Source organism: Scyliorhinus torazame, chromosome 7 (genome assembly GCF_047496885.1).
Source record: "Scyliorhinus torazame isolate Kashiwa2021f chromosome 7, sScyTor2.1, whole genome shotgun sequence".
NCBI classification, from domain to species: domain Eukaryota; kingdom Metazoa; phylum Chordata; class Chondrichthyes; order Carcharhiniformes; family Scyliorhinidae; genus Scyliorhinus; species Scyliorhinus torazame.
In genome coordinates this window covers 165,628,732-165,648,317 of record NC_092713.1, presented here as the reverse complement: position 1 = coordinate 165,648,317, position 19,586 = coordinate 165,628,732, and the positions used below count along the sequence as shown (strand labels likewise).

At 47.6% G+C, this 19,586-nt stretch overlaps 1 protein-coding gene across 1 annotated transcript in view; it reads right to left on the bottom strand.

Annotated features, from left to right (window-relative positions):
- The window catches only part of LOC140427364 (regulator of G-protein signaling protein-like), a 520,007-nt gene that overhangs the window by 4,667 nt on the left and 495,754 nt on the right, over positions 1-19,586 (bottom strand). Inside the window, exon 10 of the mRNA XM_072512913.1 lies at positions 13,939-13,971. Coding sequence (XP_072369014.1) covers positions 13,939-13,971 — 33 coding nt within the window. The remainder of the gene's footprint in view (positions 1-13,938; positions 13,972-19,586) is intronic.

The window sequence follows — 19,586 nt, the reverse complement described above, 5'->3', positions numbered from 1 at the left end:
GACGTAACAGGAACTGGAGCTCTGACACAGTACACCCATATACTAAACTGGCCCAGTGGGTAGCACTCTCGGCCCTGAGTCAGAGGGTTTGTGGTTTCACATCTCTGTTCAGGATTTGAACACAGAAATTTAGGCTGACTACCAGTGCAGTACTGAGGAATGCTGCACTGTCAGGGGTGCTGTCATTTGACTGAAAACCGACTTTCCACTTGTCCTATGTAAAAGATTCCATGGTACTAATTTGAAGATGAGCAGGGGAGTTCTCCCCAGTGTTCTGATCAATATTTAACCCCTCAGTAGGGGTGGCACAGTGGTTTGCACTGCAGCCTACGGCACTTGAGGACCCGGGTTAGAATCCCGGCCCTGGGTCACTGTCCGTGTGGAGTTTTGCACATTCTCCCCATGTCTGCGTGGGTTTCACCCCCACAACCCAAAGATGTGTAGGTTAGGTGGATTGGACATGCTAAATTGGAAAAGAAATTAATTGGGTACTCTAAAATTTATTCAAAAATGAATAAATTTAACCCCTCAGTAAACATCACAACAAATGGAGACACTGACCAAAACACAGAGAGATGCTGACGGAAGTGCCCAGTGCATCGGGAAATTAAGTAATGGGGTGGTGGCGAGGAAACTAGGAGAGAGGAAGGCAAGTAGGGGAGTGTAAAGAAGTTGGAAGTAGGTTAAAGAGGTTGGGGGATCGTAAGGAAGGTGGGGTGAGGGTGTGAATGCAGGGGTGGGGGAGGAAACTGTGGGTAGGGGGAAGTTGTGGTATCAGGCAAGAGGTTAAGGAAGTGGGCGATAAACGGTAGTTCATCAGCGAAGCCATCCGCAGAGCTAGAATGTACTGGCAGGCAGGGTGGAATGCATATGGAGCTGCCAGAGGTGGTGGGTGTGCTCCTACGAAGTGTAACACCTACTCTTGCAGCTGAAGTGGAGGCATGCCGTTGACCAATCTTTGGTGGCCTCTGGTTGCCTGAGGCTTGGAGGGGACCTGGGTGCTGAGGGCACAGGATCCTCCTCTGTTGATGTGGTTTTTTGAGGCACTGGTGTCATTGAGGGGCTCAAGAGCCACTGTTGTTATATGTTTTAGTTACCGTTGTATGAAGAGTCCGAAGTCCTGTTCCTTTTCACCAAACACCATTTATTTTACTTCCACAGCCTCTGCTCAAAACTCCAACAACACACCACCTCACCCAAGGGCCACCTGAAGCCCCTTTACATATCAGTGTCAATCATTGGATACTTAACATAAATGAGACAACTAATTAATTGCAATGTCTCTTAATGCATTACTTAACTCTTAACCCATTACTTAACAGTCTTCCCTTCCTTGGAGAAAAAAAATATTTAGGTGAAAACAAAATTTAAAGAAACTCAAAAACACATATGCAATTTCTCCCCTTCTATGTTTTTTCAAAAATTTCTTTTTTATTTTGAAGAAACAAAAATCACAAACAGGCGCCCTTCATTAACAATATCCAAAAGTTACATTTCTGTCAATATCTGAGATATATAAAAGGCCATATCCACCGCCTCTACAAAGCTTAACGTCTCAGCAGCCAAAGTGCTTTCGACCACTTTCCTTATTTTCTTTGTTTCCCACACAAGAGGACAACATTTACCATTGTTCCCCATGTAGCCACCTGGGTTGGCCACTTCCCGACTTAAAATGGAGATGTCCAAAGAATGCAGGGAAACTCAGTCAAGCCAGGAAAAACTAGCAGGTGCAAAGTTTCCTTTGTATTAAAACTTGCAGAAACCCAGACAGCACTGAAACCAACAGCCACCTGCATATTAATGAGCGATCCCCAGGAACAATTGAAACATGTAAGGTGAATAAGGCCAAGCCAGACTCCTCGGCGCCAGCAGGAGCCAAGACAAAGGAAGGCCAACGTATACTCAGGAACCGCCCAGCGATCAGGGAACGGCTCCAGTATTGGAGAAATCGATCCAAGTGATCGGAACCTAGTCCAATCACTTGGAACCAGATATGGGGTCTGCCCCGAATGGCGCGAAGCCCCTGGGGACTATAAAGTAGAGTCCCCAAGTTCAATTTGTCCTTCTTGGCAGGGTCGAAACAACCCTTGACAGTGACCTGCCTAGCTGCCGCACCAACCAAGTAAGTCTCCAGTCAACGCACGCTACGAGATAGGCGCTCCTAGCTACCAGTCCATATCAGCTTTTGAAGCCTGCAGACTCAGAATCGAACGAAAGGCCATTTGTTCCCCATACCTGGTGGGCCAGTTCCAAAGCTAAGTATAGGCCTTTTAGTGTTAGAGATAGTCTAGTAAGTAGAGATTTATGCATGAGTAGTGATTGACTGTGTATAAGAAATGTGTTTTGATTTGAATCTTACTAATTGGTGTGTCGCGTTATTGATCAGTACTTGAACTTGAACCTCGTGGCGGTATCATAAAGATACCTGGCGACTCTAGAGCAAAGGTTATAGAAACAGAGCAAATTAAGTAAAGACACAACAGGCAACAAATTAAGAGCCAACCAAAGTTAGTAACACCCAAAGGAAAATTATAAAACCTCCTGTGCTTGATTTGCATAGGACGCATCACTATAAACTATGAATTTCAAGTGCCTAAGGTCACCTAAAAACCTGGAACCTCAAAACACACTCCTGCATTTTTAGTTTGGCCAATGCTTTATTTGCTCTTATTATGTCTTCCACTTTGGGATCATTCATTTTTGTACTCAACTCTAAGACATCAAAACTCACGTCCGGTCTAGTCTGTCTACCTAACCAATTCAGTTGCCCAATTAAACTTTGCAGTTGCTCTTTTTCCATCTTTGAAACCTTGCATTTTTTGTGAAAACCCGGCCACGACTAATTGTTATTGGGCTGATGCTTTCCAAATAAGATTGCTGACGTAAAGTTGCCCCTAACTTAGTCTGTCCGATTTCCAGTCCAATATATTTAAATGCATCGGAAGCTGACTTCTAACCCTGAATTCTTTCCTCAAACCAGAGATTACAAAAGCTTCAAAATCACTAGTCCCGCCCCACAAAAATTATTTGACATGCATCATAAAGATGCCAGAAAGGTTCCCTTTATAGTGCCAGGAAAACATTACCTGATCTACTTTCAACTGGTAACAGCCTAACTTTAACAAAACTGACCTTACCGAAAAATACCAGACTCTAGATGCAACATTTAAACCACATACACATTTGTTCAACTTCCAGAATACCCTTTCTGTGTTAGCTGCTTCTTTAAGAGGACGGAGAAAAATGTCTCTCTGGAGCTGATGCCCCTGCAAGAAGGCAGCTTTCATATCTATAGATTTGCATTTCCATGCCTTTGTGGCTAATAGAGCCAAGAAGATCATTAAAATAACCTTTCCTGCTGTAGGCGAATCTACCCTTAAATCCTGATCTTCCAAGCTTTCTTCAAATCCCCTTGCCACAAGCCTGGCCTTTGCCTTATAAGTTCCATCCGGAAGAACTTTTTCCGTGCAAATCCATCTGTGGGATAGAGCTTTTTGTCCCCTATCTGGTACACCCCAAATTCACTCCAACTATGCAGTTCTTGCTGTTTAGCATCTTTGATAACTTTTCATATAATTTATTGGAAGCCACCAAAATCTCACGTGCATGTGGGCTTCTACTCCTATTAGTATTCGTAGTCTTACTCATGTTCCGAGACCTTGATAAACTACGTCCCCTCTCCCGCCTGGTAACTTGTTCTATACTGCTACTGCTTGATCTTTCCTATCTGCTGTGGGATGTCCTTTCAAAATTCTCGACCTTTTCCTGCGGACCTGTTCACTAACCGATGTACTATCTGAACTGGCACTGCGTTTCTGTGACCTCCATTTTTGAACTTCGTTTTCCCAATCCATTGTCTTGACTCCCTCCCCTGAATGCTGTACATTCAACCAATGTTTATACTTTCCAGTGGCCTTCCCTGCTCTAATAACAGTTGCATCCTTCCATTGACTAGACCCTTCAGGCGAGTATGTCACCTTTGTACCAACTTTTGGTAGTTGTCCTTTTGGAAAAATGGCCTTATCCCAGATCTTAAGGTCCACAGCCACAATGTTGTTAAAATCCCTGGCCAAAGGTAGGGACACTATCCTCGTGCTGGTGTCCTTCTGTACTTCCTACAAACTTCACAGCAAACACTAACCTGTTCTATCAGTTTAGTATAGTCTTCATCTTACCCCTGCATCCTTTAATACATTTTTCAGCCTCCAAGGAGACGGATGTGCAAATTGCCTATGCAGTTTTAATACAACAAGCTTTTTATCAGCGAAAGTCCCATTTTCAACTGCCATTAACACATCCTTAACTACTCTACTTGAAATATTATTTTTCAGTAATGGAATACAATAGTGTCCCGACTGTGTAAATTGTAAGTCCACCGTCTTTCCAAAAACTGTTGCATTATCGTGTTCCATACCCAGTTTCATGTGTGCTTTCTTCATTGACGGTCTGTTCAGAAGCAAAGGTACAACATCCGTGCTAATGAAATGATTCACTCCGGCAATATTGCAAGGGATCACCACTCTTTTCAGCGACTTCAGAGTATTATCATTCCCAAACCAAAAAACTTATGGAACTTGCAAATTCCTTAACCTGGTTACGACTTTCAGCATTCAAGGAGTCCAGGTAACATTTTAACCAGTCAATTCCACACACAGTAGATGTGCAGCCACTGTCCAATACAGCACAATTTAAAGATTCTGCATCCAACACCCTCATTACCGGCGTAAAACTGCTTGTTAATAGGACAATGTCTTTTCTCTGAACACTATCTTTTTCCTCTTCTGACTCTTCCGTGTTATGTGTCGCTTCAAACACTCTATCATAACGTTTTGGACAGTTGAAGACATAATGGTATTGAGAGTCACATCGAAAACACCGATTTATCATGCCCCGTGCATTTCTGGGGTTCATCTTCCTATTGTAAGTTCTAACTGGGTTTCTGTCTTCATAATTTCCTTGTTTCGATCTCCTTCTATAGTCTTGGGCCCTGTTCGTAGCCGTGCAATTTCGCCATCCTGTTAGTAGTGTATCTTCCATATTCTGCTTTATAGCAGGCTGACCTCTTTGAGTCATCAGAGCCATTGGAATCGAATGTTTCCCCAGAAACTTCTTTAAAGCTTTTGTCATCTGATCGAATAAGGTATCCTCTTCCGTAAACTGAACTCCTGTCAAAACCAGGAGCCTATCCATGTTGCTCACTCTAGCACAGTCAAGTAATTTAAAGGCCAACACAGACTGTGGAAATTCCAGGTTGTGTTTCTGCAGCCTTTTATATAGTCTGCCAAATTCCATTATATAGTCTTCCATGGAGAATTCCTCTATTTTCCGGAACTTATCAAATTCCGACCATGCTTCATACACACTTAACAAGTCATCTTTCTTGTAAATCTTATACATATAATGTAATAAAGTCTCCAGACCTTCTTCTGAGTCTAACTCTTCCAATTCCAGCTCAGAAAGCACTTTGTTTCGGATTTTACTGTCATAAGGTAGAGAAAGAGCCAATGCCATACCTTGTTTTCTCTTTCCCAAGGCAGTTACCTTAGTCCACATAACTACTGCACTTCTCCATTGGGCGTACAATTCCCTTTCAGAAAATAAGGGGGGATAGTCATATCCAGCCATCTTTATCCTGGGTTCAGCCATGTATCTTTTTTTTTTCCTTCTCACTCACTCCTTGATTTGATCAGAAAAAGTTGTATCTTTCAAACCTTCACATTTGCACAGCAACCATCCTCTGCTACCATTGTTATACGTTTTAGTTACCGTTGTATGAAGAGTCAGAAGTCCTGTTCCTTTTCACCAAACACCATTTATTTCACTTCCACAGCCTCTGCTCAAAACTCTAACAACACACCACCTGACACAAGGGCCACCTGAAGCCCCTTTACATATCAGTGTCAATCATTGGATACTTAACATAAATGAGACAACTAATTGCAATGTCTCTTAATGCATTACTGAACTCTTAACCCATTACTTAACAACTGTTAACACTCAGAACACCTTGGGAAGAGCCCACAGATTTTGAATGCATCTGTTTCTCCTCCCTGACGAGGCACCCCGGCACCTCCCTGCCGACCTGAGAAGGACGGACGTTCCGGTGGAGACTCCAGGCATCTCATCCTTTTCTGCTTATATCAAGCTGAACCTGTGCTGGTCTACATGCATTGACAACATCTATTGAGTAGGAGGAGGTCACATGTTGGATAGGTCATGCTAGAGTCCTGGGTTTTTGGCCTTTTCCATCTGTTTTTTTTGGGGGGGGAATCTTCAGAAAGTTTGCCCCAGGGGAGACTTATTTGGCAAAAAATGTCTCGGAGCCAGTGAAAGAATATTGGGAAGAAGGATTTGAACACCATTCCGCCGGCAGGGTCGAGCACAGTGAAAGGTTGGCAGAGAAGATGGCGGAGGCAAACTTGCTGTGTGAGGCCACCTTTATATCGGTAGAGAGACTAATGGAGGTGGAATTTGAATGACAGTTGAACAAGCATTGAGAGGCATGAGAGGGAGATTCTGGAATTGCTTACGCAGTCGGTGGAAGGTCTGTTGGCCCCGATCAGGGAGTCACTTGGAAGAACATCGGAGGTGGTGCGGGAGCAGAATGAGCTGTTGAAGGGGGTGGAGGAGACATTGTTGAGGCACAGTGACCAGTTTGCCTCGTTGGAAGTTGAACTGACCAAGGTGGAGAAAGTGTCTGAGATCCATGGTGGAGAACCTTGAGAATAGATTGCAGCAGCAGAATGTGAGGATCGTGGGGCTGCCCAAGTGAGTGGAGGGTCCGAGCTGACAGAGTTTGTTGTGACAATGCTGAGGACGCTGATGGGGGTGACGTGCCCCCCCACCCCGTGAAGTTGATAGGAACCACCGGTCGCTTTGGCCAAAACCATGGGCGAATGAGCCACCGGGAGCAGTGATAGTCTGCTTCCATAGGTATCAATCGAAGGAGAAGGTGCTGAGGTGGGCCAAGCAGACATGAGAAGTGACATGGGAAGATACCGGCATTCATATTTACCAGGATCTTACGGTGGACCTGGCGAAGAGGGGGTGGCCTTTAGCAGGACAAAGGCGGCATTGTGCAAGAGTGGAGTATGCTTTGGAGTGGTTTACCTGGAGAAATGAAGGGTTACGCACAACTCAAGGGACCATTCCTTTGAGACAGCAGAGGAGACAGAGGTAATCGTAAAGGCAGAAGGACTGGGACTGGAATGAGTATGGTGGAAGAGAGACTTTGTTGCTGTTGGGGACAAATGTTTGATAATGTTGTATTTTCCTGTTTTTTCTGTTAGTCTAGGTGTTTTGATGCCCTTGTGTTGAATATGGGTGCTTGGTGGAGGAGTGTGGGTGCGTTGTGTTTTGGTGGGGATATTCGTGGCGGCAGGCTGGTTGGATGGGGTGGAGAAGTTTTGATTTCTTTAGTCTGAGTGGGGGCAGCAGGACTCTGGTGGAGGAGCTCTCTCGCTAACGAGCTGCAGTTCATTAGTGAATGGGAGCAAGATGGGGAGAGGGGCTGCGGCCCGCTGAATCCTTTTAGGCAGGTTGCGGCATGCCTAGGAGGTGTGAATAGTGGGAGGGGTGGAAGGGAATCCGGGCGAATGTGGTGGTTTCATGAGGAAGGGGAGGGGGCAGTGATTGACAATTACTGTGGGTGAGGTTTGGGCCCACCTGTTGGGTGGGGAGCAGTGTCATCTTGTGTGGGATTTGGCTGTGGAACTCCGGGGGGGGGGGGAGCATCTCCCAGAGCGGTAATAGCTGAGAGCAGGAGGAGGGTGTGTGTGAGAGCCCCTCGATCCAGCTGGTGACAGGGAATGTCTGAGGACTAGGAGGCCTGGTGAAACAGGCAGGAGATTTTGGCATTTAAAGAATCTGAGGACCAATGTTGTGCTGTCACAGGTGTTTTGGTTCAGGGGGTGTTGGAGGGTAAATCGGTGGTTTTGGTGAGCATTTATGCCCCAAACTAGGATGACGTAGATTTTATGAAGAGGATGTTAGGGTACACTGGGGGAGAATTCAGAATGTCCTATTCACCTAACAGCATGTCTTTTGGGACTTCGAACATAGAACATAGAAAAATACAGCACAGAACAGGCCCTTCGGCCCACGATGTTGTGCCGAACCTTTGTCCTAGATTAATCATAGATTATCATTGAATTTACAGTGCAGAAGGAGGTCATTCGGTCCATTAAGTCTGCACCAGCTCTTGGAAAGAGCACCCTACCCAAGGTCAACACCTCCACCCAACACTAAGGGCAATTTTGGACACTAAGGGCAATTTATCATGGCCAATCCACCTAACCTGCACATCTTTGGACTGTGGGAGGAAACCGGAGCACCCGGAGGAAATCCACGCTGACACGGGGAGAATGTGCAGACTCCGCACAGACAGTGATCCAAGCCGGAATCGAACCTGGGACCCTGTGAAGCAATTGTGCTATCCACAATGCTACCATGCTGCCCTCAAGAACAAATAAATCTACACTATATCATTTTACCGTAATCTATGTACCTATCCAATAGCTGCTTGAAGGTCCCTAATGTTTCCGCCTCAACTACTTCCACAGGCAGTGCATTCCATGCCCCCACTACTCTCTGGGTAAAGAACCTACCTCTGATATCCCCCCTATATCTTCCACCATTCACCTTAAATTTATGTCCCCTTGTAATGGTTTGTTCCACCCGGGGAAAAAGTCTGACTGTCTACTCTATCTATTCCCCTGATCATCTTATAAACCTTTATCAAGTCGCCCCTCATCCTTCTCCATTCTAATGAGAAAAGGCCTAGCACCCTCAACCTTTCCTCGTAAGACCTACTCTCCATTCCAGGCAACATCCTGGTAAATCTCCTTTGCACCTTTTCCAAAGCTTCCACATCCTTCCTAAAATGAGGCGACCAGAACTGTACACAGTACTCCAAATGTGGCCTTAGCAAAGTTTTGTACAGCTGCATCATCACCTCACAGCTCTTAAATTCAATCCCTCTGTTAATGAACGCGAGCACACCATAGGCCTTCTTCACAGCTCTATCCACTTGAGTAGCAACTTTCAAAGATGTATGAACATAGACCCCAAGATCTCTCTGCTCCTCCACATTGCCAAGAACTCTACCGTTAACCCTGTATTCCGCATTCATATTTCCAAAATGGACAACCTCACACTTTTCAGGGTTAAACTCCATCTGCCACTTCTCAGCCCAGCTCTGCATCCTATCTATGTTTCTTTGCAGCCGACAACAGCCCTCCTCACTATCCACAACTCCACCAATCTTAGTATCGTCTGCAAATTTACTGACCCACCCTTCAGCTCCCTCATCCAAGTCATTAATGAAAATCACAAACAGCAGAGGACCCAGAACTGATCCCTGCGGTACGCCACTGGTAACTGGGATCCAGGCTGAATATTTGCCATCCACCACCACTCTCTGACTTCTATCGGTTAGCCAGTTCGTTATCCAACTGGCCAAATTTCCCACTATCCCATGCCTCCTTACTTTCTGCAGAAGCCTACCATGGGGAACCTTATCAAATGCCTTACTAAAATCCATGTACACTACATCCACTGCTTTACCTTCATCCACATGCTTGGTCACCTCCTCAAAGAATTCAATAAGACTTGTAAGGCAAGACCTACCCCTCACAAATCCGTGCTGACTATCCCTAATCAAGCAGTGTCTTTCCAGATGCTCAGAAATCCTATCCTTCAGTATCCTTTCCATGACTTTGCCTACCACCGAAGCAAGATTAACTGGCCTGTAATTCCCAGGGTTATCCCTAGTCCCTTTTTTGAACAGGGGCACGACATTCGCCACTCTCCAATCCCCTGGTACCACCCCTGTTGACAGTGAGGACGAAAAGATCATTGCCAACGGCTCTTTCATCTCTTGCTTCCCATAGAATCCTTGGATATATCCCGTCAGGCCCGGGGGACTTGTCTATCCTCAAGTTTTTCAAAATGCCCAACACATCTTCCTTCCTAACAAGTATTTCCTCGAGCTTACCAGTCTGTTTCACACTGTCCTCTCCAACAATATGGCCCCTCTAATTTGTAAATACAGAAGAAAAGTACTCGCTCAAGACCTCTCCTATCTCTTCAGACTCAATACACAATCTCCCGCTACTGTCCTTGATCGGACCTACCCTCACTCTAGTCATTCTCATATTTCTCACATATGTGTAAAAGGCCTTGGGGATTTCCTTGATCCTCCCCGCCAAAGATTGTTCATGCCCTCTCTGAGCTCTCCTAATCCCTTTCTTCAGTTCCCTCCTAGCTATCTTGTATCCCTCCAACGCCCTGTCTGAACCTTGTTTCCTCAGCCTTATATAAGTCTCCTTTTTCCTCTTAACAAGACATTCAACCTCTCTTGTCAACCATGGTTCCCTCACTCGACCATCTCTTCCCTGCCTGACAGGAATATACATATCAAGGACACGTAGTACCTGTTCCTTGAACAAGTTCCACATTTCACTTGTGTCCTTCCCTGACAGCCTATGTTCCCAACTTATGCACTTCAATTCTTGTCTGACAACATCGTATTTACCCTTCCCCAATTGTAAACCTTGCCCTGTTGCACACACCTATCCCTCTCCATTACTAAAGTGAAAGTCACAGAATTGTGGTCACTATCTCCAAAATGCTCCCCCACTAACAAATCTATCACTTGCCCTGGTTCATTACCAAGTACTAAATCCAGTATTGCCCCTCCTGGTCGGACAATCTACATACTGTGTTAGAAAAGCTTCCTGGACGCACTGCACAAACATCACCCCATCCAAACTATTTGATCTAAAGAGTTTCCACTCAATGTTTGGGAAGTTAAAGTCACCCATGACTACTACCCTGTGACTTCTGCACCTTTCCAAAATCTGTTTCCCAATCTGTTCCTCCACATCTCTGCTACTATTGGGGGCCTATAGAAAACTCCTAACAAGGTGACTGCTCCTTTCCTATTTCTGACTTCAACCCATACTACCTCAGTAGGCTGATACTCCTCGAACTGCCTTTCTGCAGCTGTTATACTATCTCTAATTAACAATGCCCCCCCCCCCACCTCTTTTACCACCCTCCCTAATCTTATTGAAACATCTATAACCAGGGACCTCCAACAACCATTTCTGCCCCTCTTCTATCCAAGTTTCCGTGATGGCCACCACATCGTAGTCCCAAGTACCGATCCATGCCTTACGTTCACCCACCTTATTCCTGATGCTTCTTGCGTTGAAGTATACACACTTCAACCCATCTCCGTGCCCGCAAGTACTCTCCTTTGTCAGTGTTCCCTTCCCCACTGCCTCATTACACGCTTTGGCGTTCTGAATATCGGCTACCTTAGTTGCTGGACTACAAATCCGGTTCCCATTCCCCTGCCAAATTAGTTTAAACCCTCCCGAAGAGTACTAGAAAACCTCCCTCCCAGGATATTGGTGCCCCTCTGGTTCAGATGCAACCCGTCCTGCATGTACAGGTCCCACCTTCCCCAGAATGCGTTCCAATTATCCAAATACCTGAAGCCCTCCCTCCGACACCATTCCTGCAGCCACGTGTTCAGCTGCACTCTCCCTATTCCTAGCCTCGCTATCACGTGACTTGTGGCAGGAAACTGGAGCACCCGGAGGAAACCCACACAGACACCGGAAGAACATGCAGATTTAACAAGGATTGAATTGAATGTTCATTGGGGGGTAGAGGATAGGTGTGAGTGGTGTTGGAGGGGCCCAGCGAATCAAGTACATATGTTCCGGGTATGTCCTAACCTTGCAACCCTGTCCGACGGAAACACCCACAATGACACACACACACACAGACTGAAACACCCACACTGACACCCACACACACACACACACAGACTGAAAACACCCACACTGACACACACACACAGACTGAAACACACACATTGACACACACACACACAGACTGAAACAGCCACACTGACACACACACACACAGACTGAAACACACAGACTGACACATACACACAAAGGCTGAAACACCCCCAATGACACACACACAGACTGAAACACCCACACTGACACACACACATACACACACAGACTGAAACACCCACACTGACACACACACACACAGACTGAAACACACAGACTGACACATACACACAAAGACTGAAACACCCCCAATGACACACACACACAGACTGAAACACCCACACTGACACACACCCACACAGACTGAAACACCCACACTGACACACACACAGACTGAAACCCACACACTGACACACACACACAGACTGAAACACCCACACTGACACACACACACAGACTGAAACACACAGACTGACACATACACACAAAGACTGAAACACCCCCAATGACACACACACACAGACTGAAACACCCACACTGACACACACACACAGACTGACAGATACACACAAAGACTGAAACACCGACAATGCACACACACACAGACTGAAACACCCACACTGACGCACACAGACTGAAACACCCCCACATACATAGACTGAAACACCTACACTGACACACACACACACTGAAACACGTACACACACATACAGACTGAAACACCTACACTGACACACACACACATACAGACTGAAACACCTACACTGACACACACACATACAGACTGAAACGCCTACACTGACACACACACACATACAGACTGAAACACCTACACTGACACACATACAGACTGAAACGCCTACACTGACACACACAAACTGAAACACCTATACTGACACACACACACACACACACATACAGACTGAAACACCCACACTGACACATACACCCACATACAGACTGATACACAGGCAGACTAAAACACCCACACACATGTACACTTGGGTTTGAGCCCCCACAGGCACGTACATGCTTTTGCGCAGGTGTACCGATGCACATATGCATATACACTGCTTCAATGGAAAAATCTAATCAGTCAGTATCGGCTGACCACTCCGTCCGACCCTTTATCCCTGGTTCCACCCCTGTTGTTCCACTCTCCCTGGTCCAACCCTTTTTCCCTGGTTCCCCTCTCCCTGGTTCCCCTCTCCCTGGTTCCCCTCTCCCTGGTTACACCCCTCTGGTTTCACCCTCCCTGGTCCCACCCTCCCTGGTCCCACCCTCCCTGGTCCCACTCTCCCTGGTCCCACTCTCCCTGGTCCCACTCTCCCTGGTCCGACCTTCCCTGGTCCCACCCCTCTTGTTTTACTCTCCCTGGTCCAACCCTTTTTCCCTGGTTCCCCTCTCCCTGGTTCCCCTCTCCCTGGTTCCACCCTCCCTGGTCCCACCCTCCCTGGTCCCACTCTCCATGGTCCCACTCTCCCTGGTCCCACTCTCCCTGGTCCGACCTTCCCTGGTCCCACCCCTCTTGTTCCCCTCTCCCTGGTTCCCCTCTCCCTGGTTCCACCCTCCCTGGTCCCACCCTCCCTGGTCCCACCCTCCCTGGTCCCACCCTCCCTGGTCCCACTCTCCCTGGTCCCACTCTCCCTGGCCCCACTCTCCCTGGTCCCACTCTCCCTGGTCCGACCTTCCCTGATCCCACCCCTCTTGTTCCACCCTTCCTTGTTCCCCTCTCCCTGGTTCCCCTCTCCCTGGTTCCCCTCTCCCTGGTTCCACCCTCCCTGGTTCCACCCTCCCTGGTCCCACCCTCCCTGGTCCCACCCTCCCTGGTCCCACTTTCCCTGGTTCCACCTTCCCTGGTCCCACCCCTCTTGTTCCACCCTACCTGGTCCCACCCTCCCTGGTCCCACCCCTCTTGTTCCACCCTCCCTGGTCCCAGCCTCCCTGGTTCCACCCTCCCTGGTCCCACCCCTCTTGTTCCACCCTCCCTGGTCCCACTCTCCCTGGTCCCACTCGACCAAGGCTTGGCATCTGCGTCCAGTAGCACAGGCCTAGGAACGTCCATCACCCAGGATGGTCGTCACTCTCCTGTGCCCCGCCCCTGTGCTCACTTGTTACTCACCTGATGAGGAGAATGGTTCTAAGTTCTCTTCCCCTGTGAGGAGAGAAAGAAGGCAGTTTAGCATTTGAGAAATACAATGTGCTGACAGGATGAGAGCGTTTGTAGACCGTCACCAAGTAGAACGGGACTAAGGTGAAAGCGGGTGGTCACCATTGGGTGACGGAGGAGGTTTCTGGGTTGGTGGGGGGGGGGCGGGGGGGGGAGTGCAGATACATGAGAGCTTAAGTGAGTCGGTGCAGACTCGATGGGCCGAATGGCCTCCTTCTGCACTGCATGTTTTATGTTCTATGTTCTAATTGGTCAGGAATCCTTGGAGTCAGATTCAAATGCAGCGATCAGGTTAAACAAAACACCGCTGGGAAGGCTACTGAAATTCAATAGCGCCAGACACACTGCTCCTAAATGCAGGAAGAGATCAGGATACCATTTAAAATGGTGTCCCGATACCTTGGACCCCCGCCCCCAGCACCCCAACTCACCAAGAAGGGGTTAATTGAGCTCCACTGCACCCCATCTCACACGGGCAGGACACTCTCGATCCTGGTGCGGGAAAATTTCCAGCTTGGCACCGACAGCCGGGCACCCTGGCAGTACCCTGCAAGCCTAGTAGTGCCACCTGGGCAACCTGGCAGTGGAAGGCTGTCGCCCACGTGGAATTGGCAGCATACCAGGGTGACAATGCAAAGGTGCAAGGCTGGCAGTGCCAAGCTATCCAGTTGGCACTAACAGTACCAGGGTGCCACCCTGCCCGGAGGCCGACCATTTGGGGGCCTTCGATCACCTGGGAGACCCACCCCGGATAACGTTCCACCTATACTGATCGGCACCTGACTGGGTTCTCATCAGCGTACCCGATAGATACCAGGTGGTCTTGAGATGCAGCACAAACAGAATTAAGTGGGTTCTTAAACTCACTTAGCCGTGTAAGACTGAGTCTTGCCCATCTAACCAGACCTTGCGGGGCTGTCGGGAATCCTGGGCGGGGGCATCTGGGGATCAACTGGCTGCATTGCGCACCGGTTATGGCAGGGCGCTGGCAGATCCTGCCCACAGAGACACTGACAGAAACAGAGAGACACACTGACAAAAATACAGAGAGAGACACTGACAGAAACAGAGAGACACACTGACAAAAATACAGAGAGAGACACTGACAGAAGCACACAGAGAGACACTGACAGAAACACAGACTCTGACAGAGTCACAGAGATACACAGACAGAAACGCCGCGAGAGAGACACTGACAGAAAGATCGAGCGAGATGCATTGATGGACACACAATGAGGGAGGCACTGACAGATACACAGAGAAACTGACAGAAACACAGAAAAAGAGACACTGATAGAAAAATACACAGAGATACTGACAGAAACAGAGAGACACTAACACAAACACACACACACATAGACACTGACAAACACACACACACACACAGACACTGACAGAAACACACAGACAGTGACAGAAAATCACACATAGACACTGACAGAAACAGAGAGAGAGAGAGACATTGACAGAAACACACAGAGACACTGACAGAAAAACAGAGAGAGAGGTACACTGACAGAAACACACAGAGGTACACTGACAGAAACGCAGAGAGGGAGACACTAACAGAAAGACAGAGAGAAATACTGAAAGAAACACAGCGAGAGAGACACTGTCAGATGCACCGAGAGACACTGACAGAAAGACTGAGACACACTGGTAGAAAGACAGAGAGAGACACTGACAGAAAACACTGAGACCCTGACAGAAACACAGGTACAGAGACATTGACATAAACGCACAGAGAGACTCTGTCAGAAACATAGGTACAGGGGCACTGACAGAAAAGCAGAGAGAGACACTGACAGAAACACAGACTTTGACAGACTCACAGAGAGACACTGATAGAAACACAGAGAGAGTGACACTGACAGAAACAGAGAGAGAGAGGCACTGACAGAAACACAGAGAGAGACACTGTCAGAAACACAGAGAGACACTGACAGAAACAGAGAGAGACACTGACAGGAACACAGTGACACTGGCAGAAAGACCGAGATAGAGACACAGGCAGAACCACAGAAACACACGCACAGACACTCACAAACACACACACACAGACACTAACAGAAACACACACGCACAGACACTGACAAACACACACACACAGAGACACTGACAGAAACACACACACAGCCAGTGACGGACAAATACACATAGACACTGACAGAAACAGAGAGAGAGGCAGACATTGACAGAAACACACAGAGACACTGGCCGAAAAACAGAGAGAGGTACACTGACAGAACACACATGGGGTACACTCACAGAAACACACAGAGGTACACTAACAGAAAGACCGAGAGAGACACTGACAGAAACACAGTGAGAGAGACACTGACAGAAATACACCAAGACACTGACAGGAACAAAGAGACAGTGACAGCAACACTGAGACCCTGACAGAATCACCAGGTACAGAGACACTGACGGAACACACATGTGGTACACTGACAGAAACGGTGAGAGACAGACTGACAGAAACACTGAAAGAGAGAGACACTACAGAAACGCAGAGAGAGACACTGGGAGAAACGCAGAGAGACACTGACAGAAACACGGAGAAAGTGAAACTGACAGATTCACAGAGACACTGACAGAAACTCAGAGAGAGACACAGAGAAACACAGAGAGAGAGACACTGTCAGATTCACAGAGAGACACTGACTGAAACACACACACACAGACACTGACAGAAACTCAGTGAGACTCTGACAGTGACAGAGAAACAAACACAGACACTGACAAAAACACACATGGAGCGATACTGACCGAAACAGAGAGAAAGACACTGACTGAAACTAAGGAAAGGGAGACGCTGACAGAAACACAGAGATAGACACACGTATACAGAGAGAGAGAGACAGAGAAACTGACAGAAACACAAGTACAGAGACACTGTCAGAAACTCAGACATTAACAGAAACACCGAGAGGGACACTGACAGAAACACAGAGAGAGGGACACTGACAGAAACACAGACTCTGACAGACTCACAGAGACACTGACAGAAATACAGAGACACTGAGAGGGAGAGAGAGACACTGACAGAAACACAGAGAGAGAGACACTGGCAGAAAGACCGAGAGAGAGACACTGACAGAAACACAGACACTGAAATAAACACACACTCTGACAGAGTCACAGAGAGACACTGACAGAAACACAGAGACACTGAAATAAACACACACTCTGACAGAGTCACAGAGAGACACTGACAGAAACACAGAGACACTGAAATAAACACACACTCTGACAGAGTCACAGAGAGACACTGACAGAAACACAGAGACACTGAAATAAACACACACTCTGACAGAGTCACAGAGAGACACTGACTGAAAGACCGAGAGAGAAGCACTGACGGACACACAATGAGGGAGGCACATGACAGATACAGAGAGAGAGACATTGACAGAAACACAGCGAGAGAGACACTGACAGATGCACCGAGAGACACTACCAGAAAGACGGAGACACACTGATAGAAAGACAGAGAGAGAGACACTGACAGACATACACCGAGACACTGACAGGAACACAGAGACATTGAGAGAAAAACACAGAGACACTGACAGGAACACAGAGACAGTGACAGAAAAACAGAGAGAGAGGTACACTGACAGCAACACAGCGAGAGAGACAGAAACACAGCGAGAGAGACATTGACAGATGCACCGAGAGACACTACCAGAAAGACGGAGACACACTGCTAGAAAGACAGAGAAAGACACTGACAGAAATACACTGAGACACTGACAGGTACAGAGCCATTGAAAGAAACGCAGACTCTGACAGGGTCACAGAGAAACACTGACAGATGCACCGAGAGACACTGACAGAAACACACACAGAGAGACACTGACAGAAACACACAGAGAGAGACACTGACAGAAACACACAGAGAGACACTGACAGAAACACACAGAGAGACACTGACAGAAACACACAGGGAGTCACTGACAGAAACACAGAGGGAGACACTGACAGAAAGACAGACTGACAGATTCACAGACAGACACTGACAGAAACATCGAGAGAGAGAGAAACTGACAGAAACACACACAGACACGACAGAAACACACTCACAGAGACAGTAACAGAAAAACAAACACAGACACTGACAAAAACACACACAGAGTGACACTGACCGAAACAGAGAGAGAGAGAGACACTGACTGAACCTAAGCAAAGGGAGACACTGACTGAAATACACTGAGACACTGACAGGAACACAGAGACACTGACAGAAACACACAGAGGTACACTGACAGAAACGCAGAGAGGTACACTGACAGAAACGCAGAGAGGTACACTGACAGAAACGCATAGCGGGAGACACTAACAGAAAGACAGAGAGAGACACTGACAGAAACACAGCGAGAGAGACACTGACAGATGCACCGAGAGACTCTGACAGAAAGACTGAGACACACTGATAGAAACACAGAGAGAGACACTGACAGAAACGCACAGAGAGACTCTGTCAGAAACACAGACGCTGACAGACTCACAGAGAGACACTGATAGAAACACCGAGACAATGACAGAAAAACACACATAGAAACTGACAGAAACAGAGAGAGAGGAAACATTAACAGAAACACAGCGAGAGAGACATTGACAGATGCACCGAGAGACACTACCAGAAAAACTGAGACACACTGATAGAAACACAGAGAGAGACACTGACAGACATACACCGAGACACTGACAGGTACAGAGACATTGAGAGAAAAACACAGAGACACTGACAGGAACACAGAGAGAGACACTGACAGAAACACAGAGAGAGACACTGACAGAAACACAGAGAGAGACACTGACAGATGCACCGAGAGACACTGACAGAAAGACTGAGACACACTGATAGAAAGGCAGAGAGACTTCCGGTTGCGGCGATGCACTGCTAAGCCGCACGTTTGGCAGCTCCCGTTCTAACGGACTTTGAGGCTCTTTTCGGGAGCCCCAATGGAAATTTTTTCAGACCAAACCCAGTGTGGGGTGACGAAGGAAGGTGTCCCCCCGTGTGTGTATGGAAAGGACTAGTGGTAGTGGCCAGATTGCGAAGGATCCTTTGGAGCAGCGGCAGAGAAGAGAAGGGAGAAGCAAGATGGCGGCGGCTGGAGCCCAGACGACATGGGGCCCGGACCAGCAGGAATTCCTCCGACAATGTGCGGAGGAACTAAAGAAGGAGGTGCTGGCGCCGATGCTATTGGCAATCGATGGACTGAAGGAAACACAAAAGGTCCAGTAGATAGAGCTCCGTGGAGTGAAGGCAAAGGTAGCCGAAAATGAGGATGAGGTACAGGGCCTGGTCGTAAAAACAGAGACGCATGAGGCGCTACATAAGAGGTGCATAGAAAGGCTGGAAGCCCTGGAGAACAGCTCGAGGAGGTAGACCCTACGGATTCTAGGTCTCCCCGAAGGAACAGAGGAAGCTGATGTTGGGGCTTTTGTGAGCACGATGCTCCATACGCTAATGGGAGCTGAGGCCCCAACGGGCCCCCTGGTGGTGGAAGGAGCGTACCGGGTCCTTGTGAGAAGACCAAAGGTGGGTGAAATACCAAGGGCGATAGTGGTGAGATTTCACCGCTTCA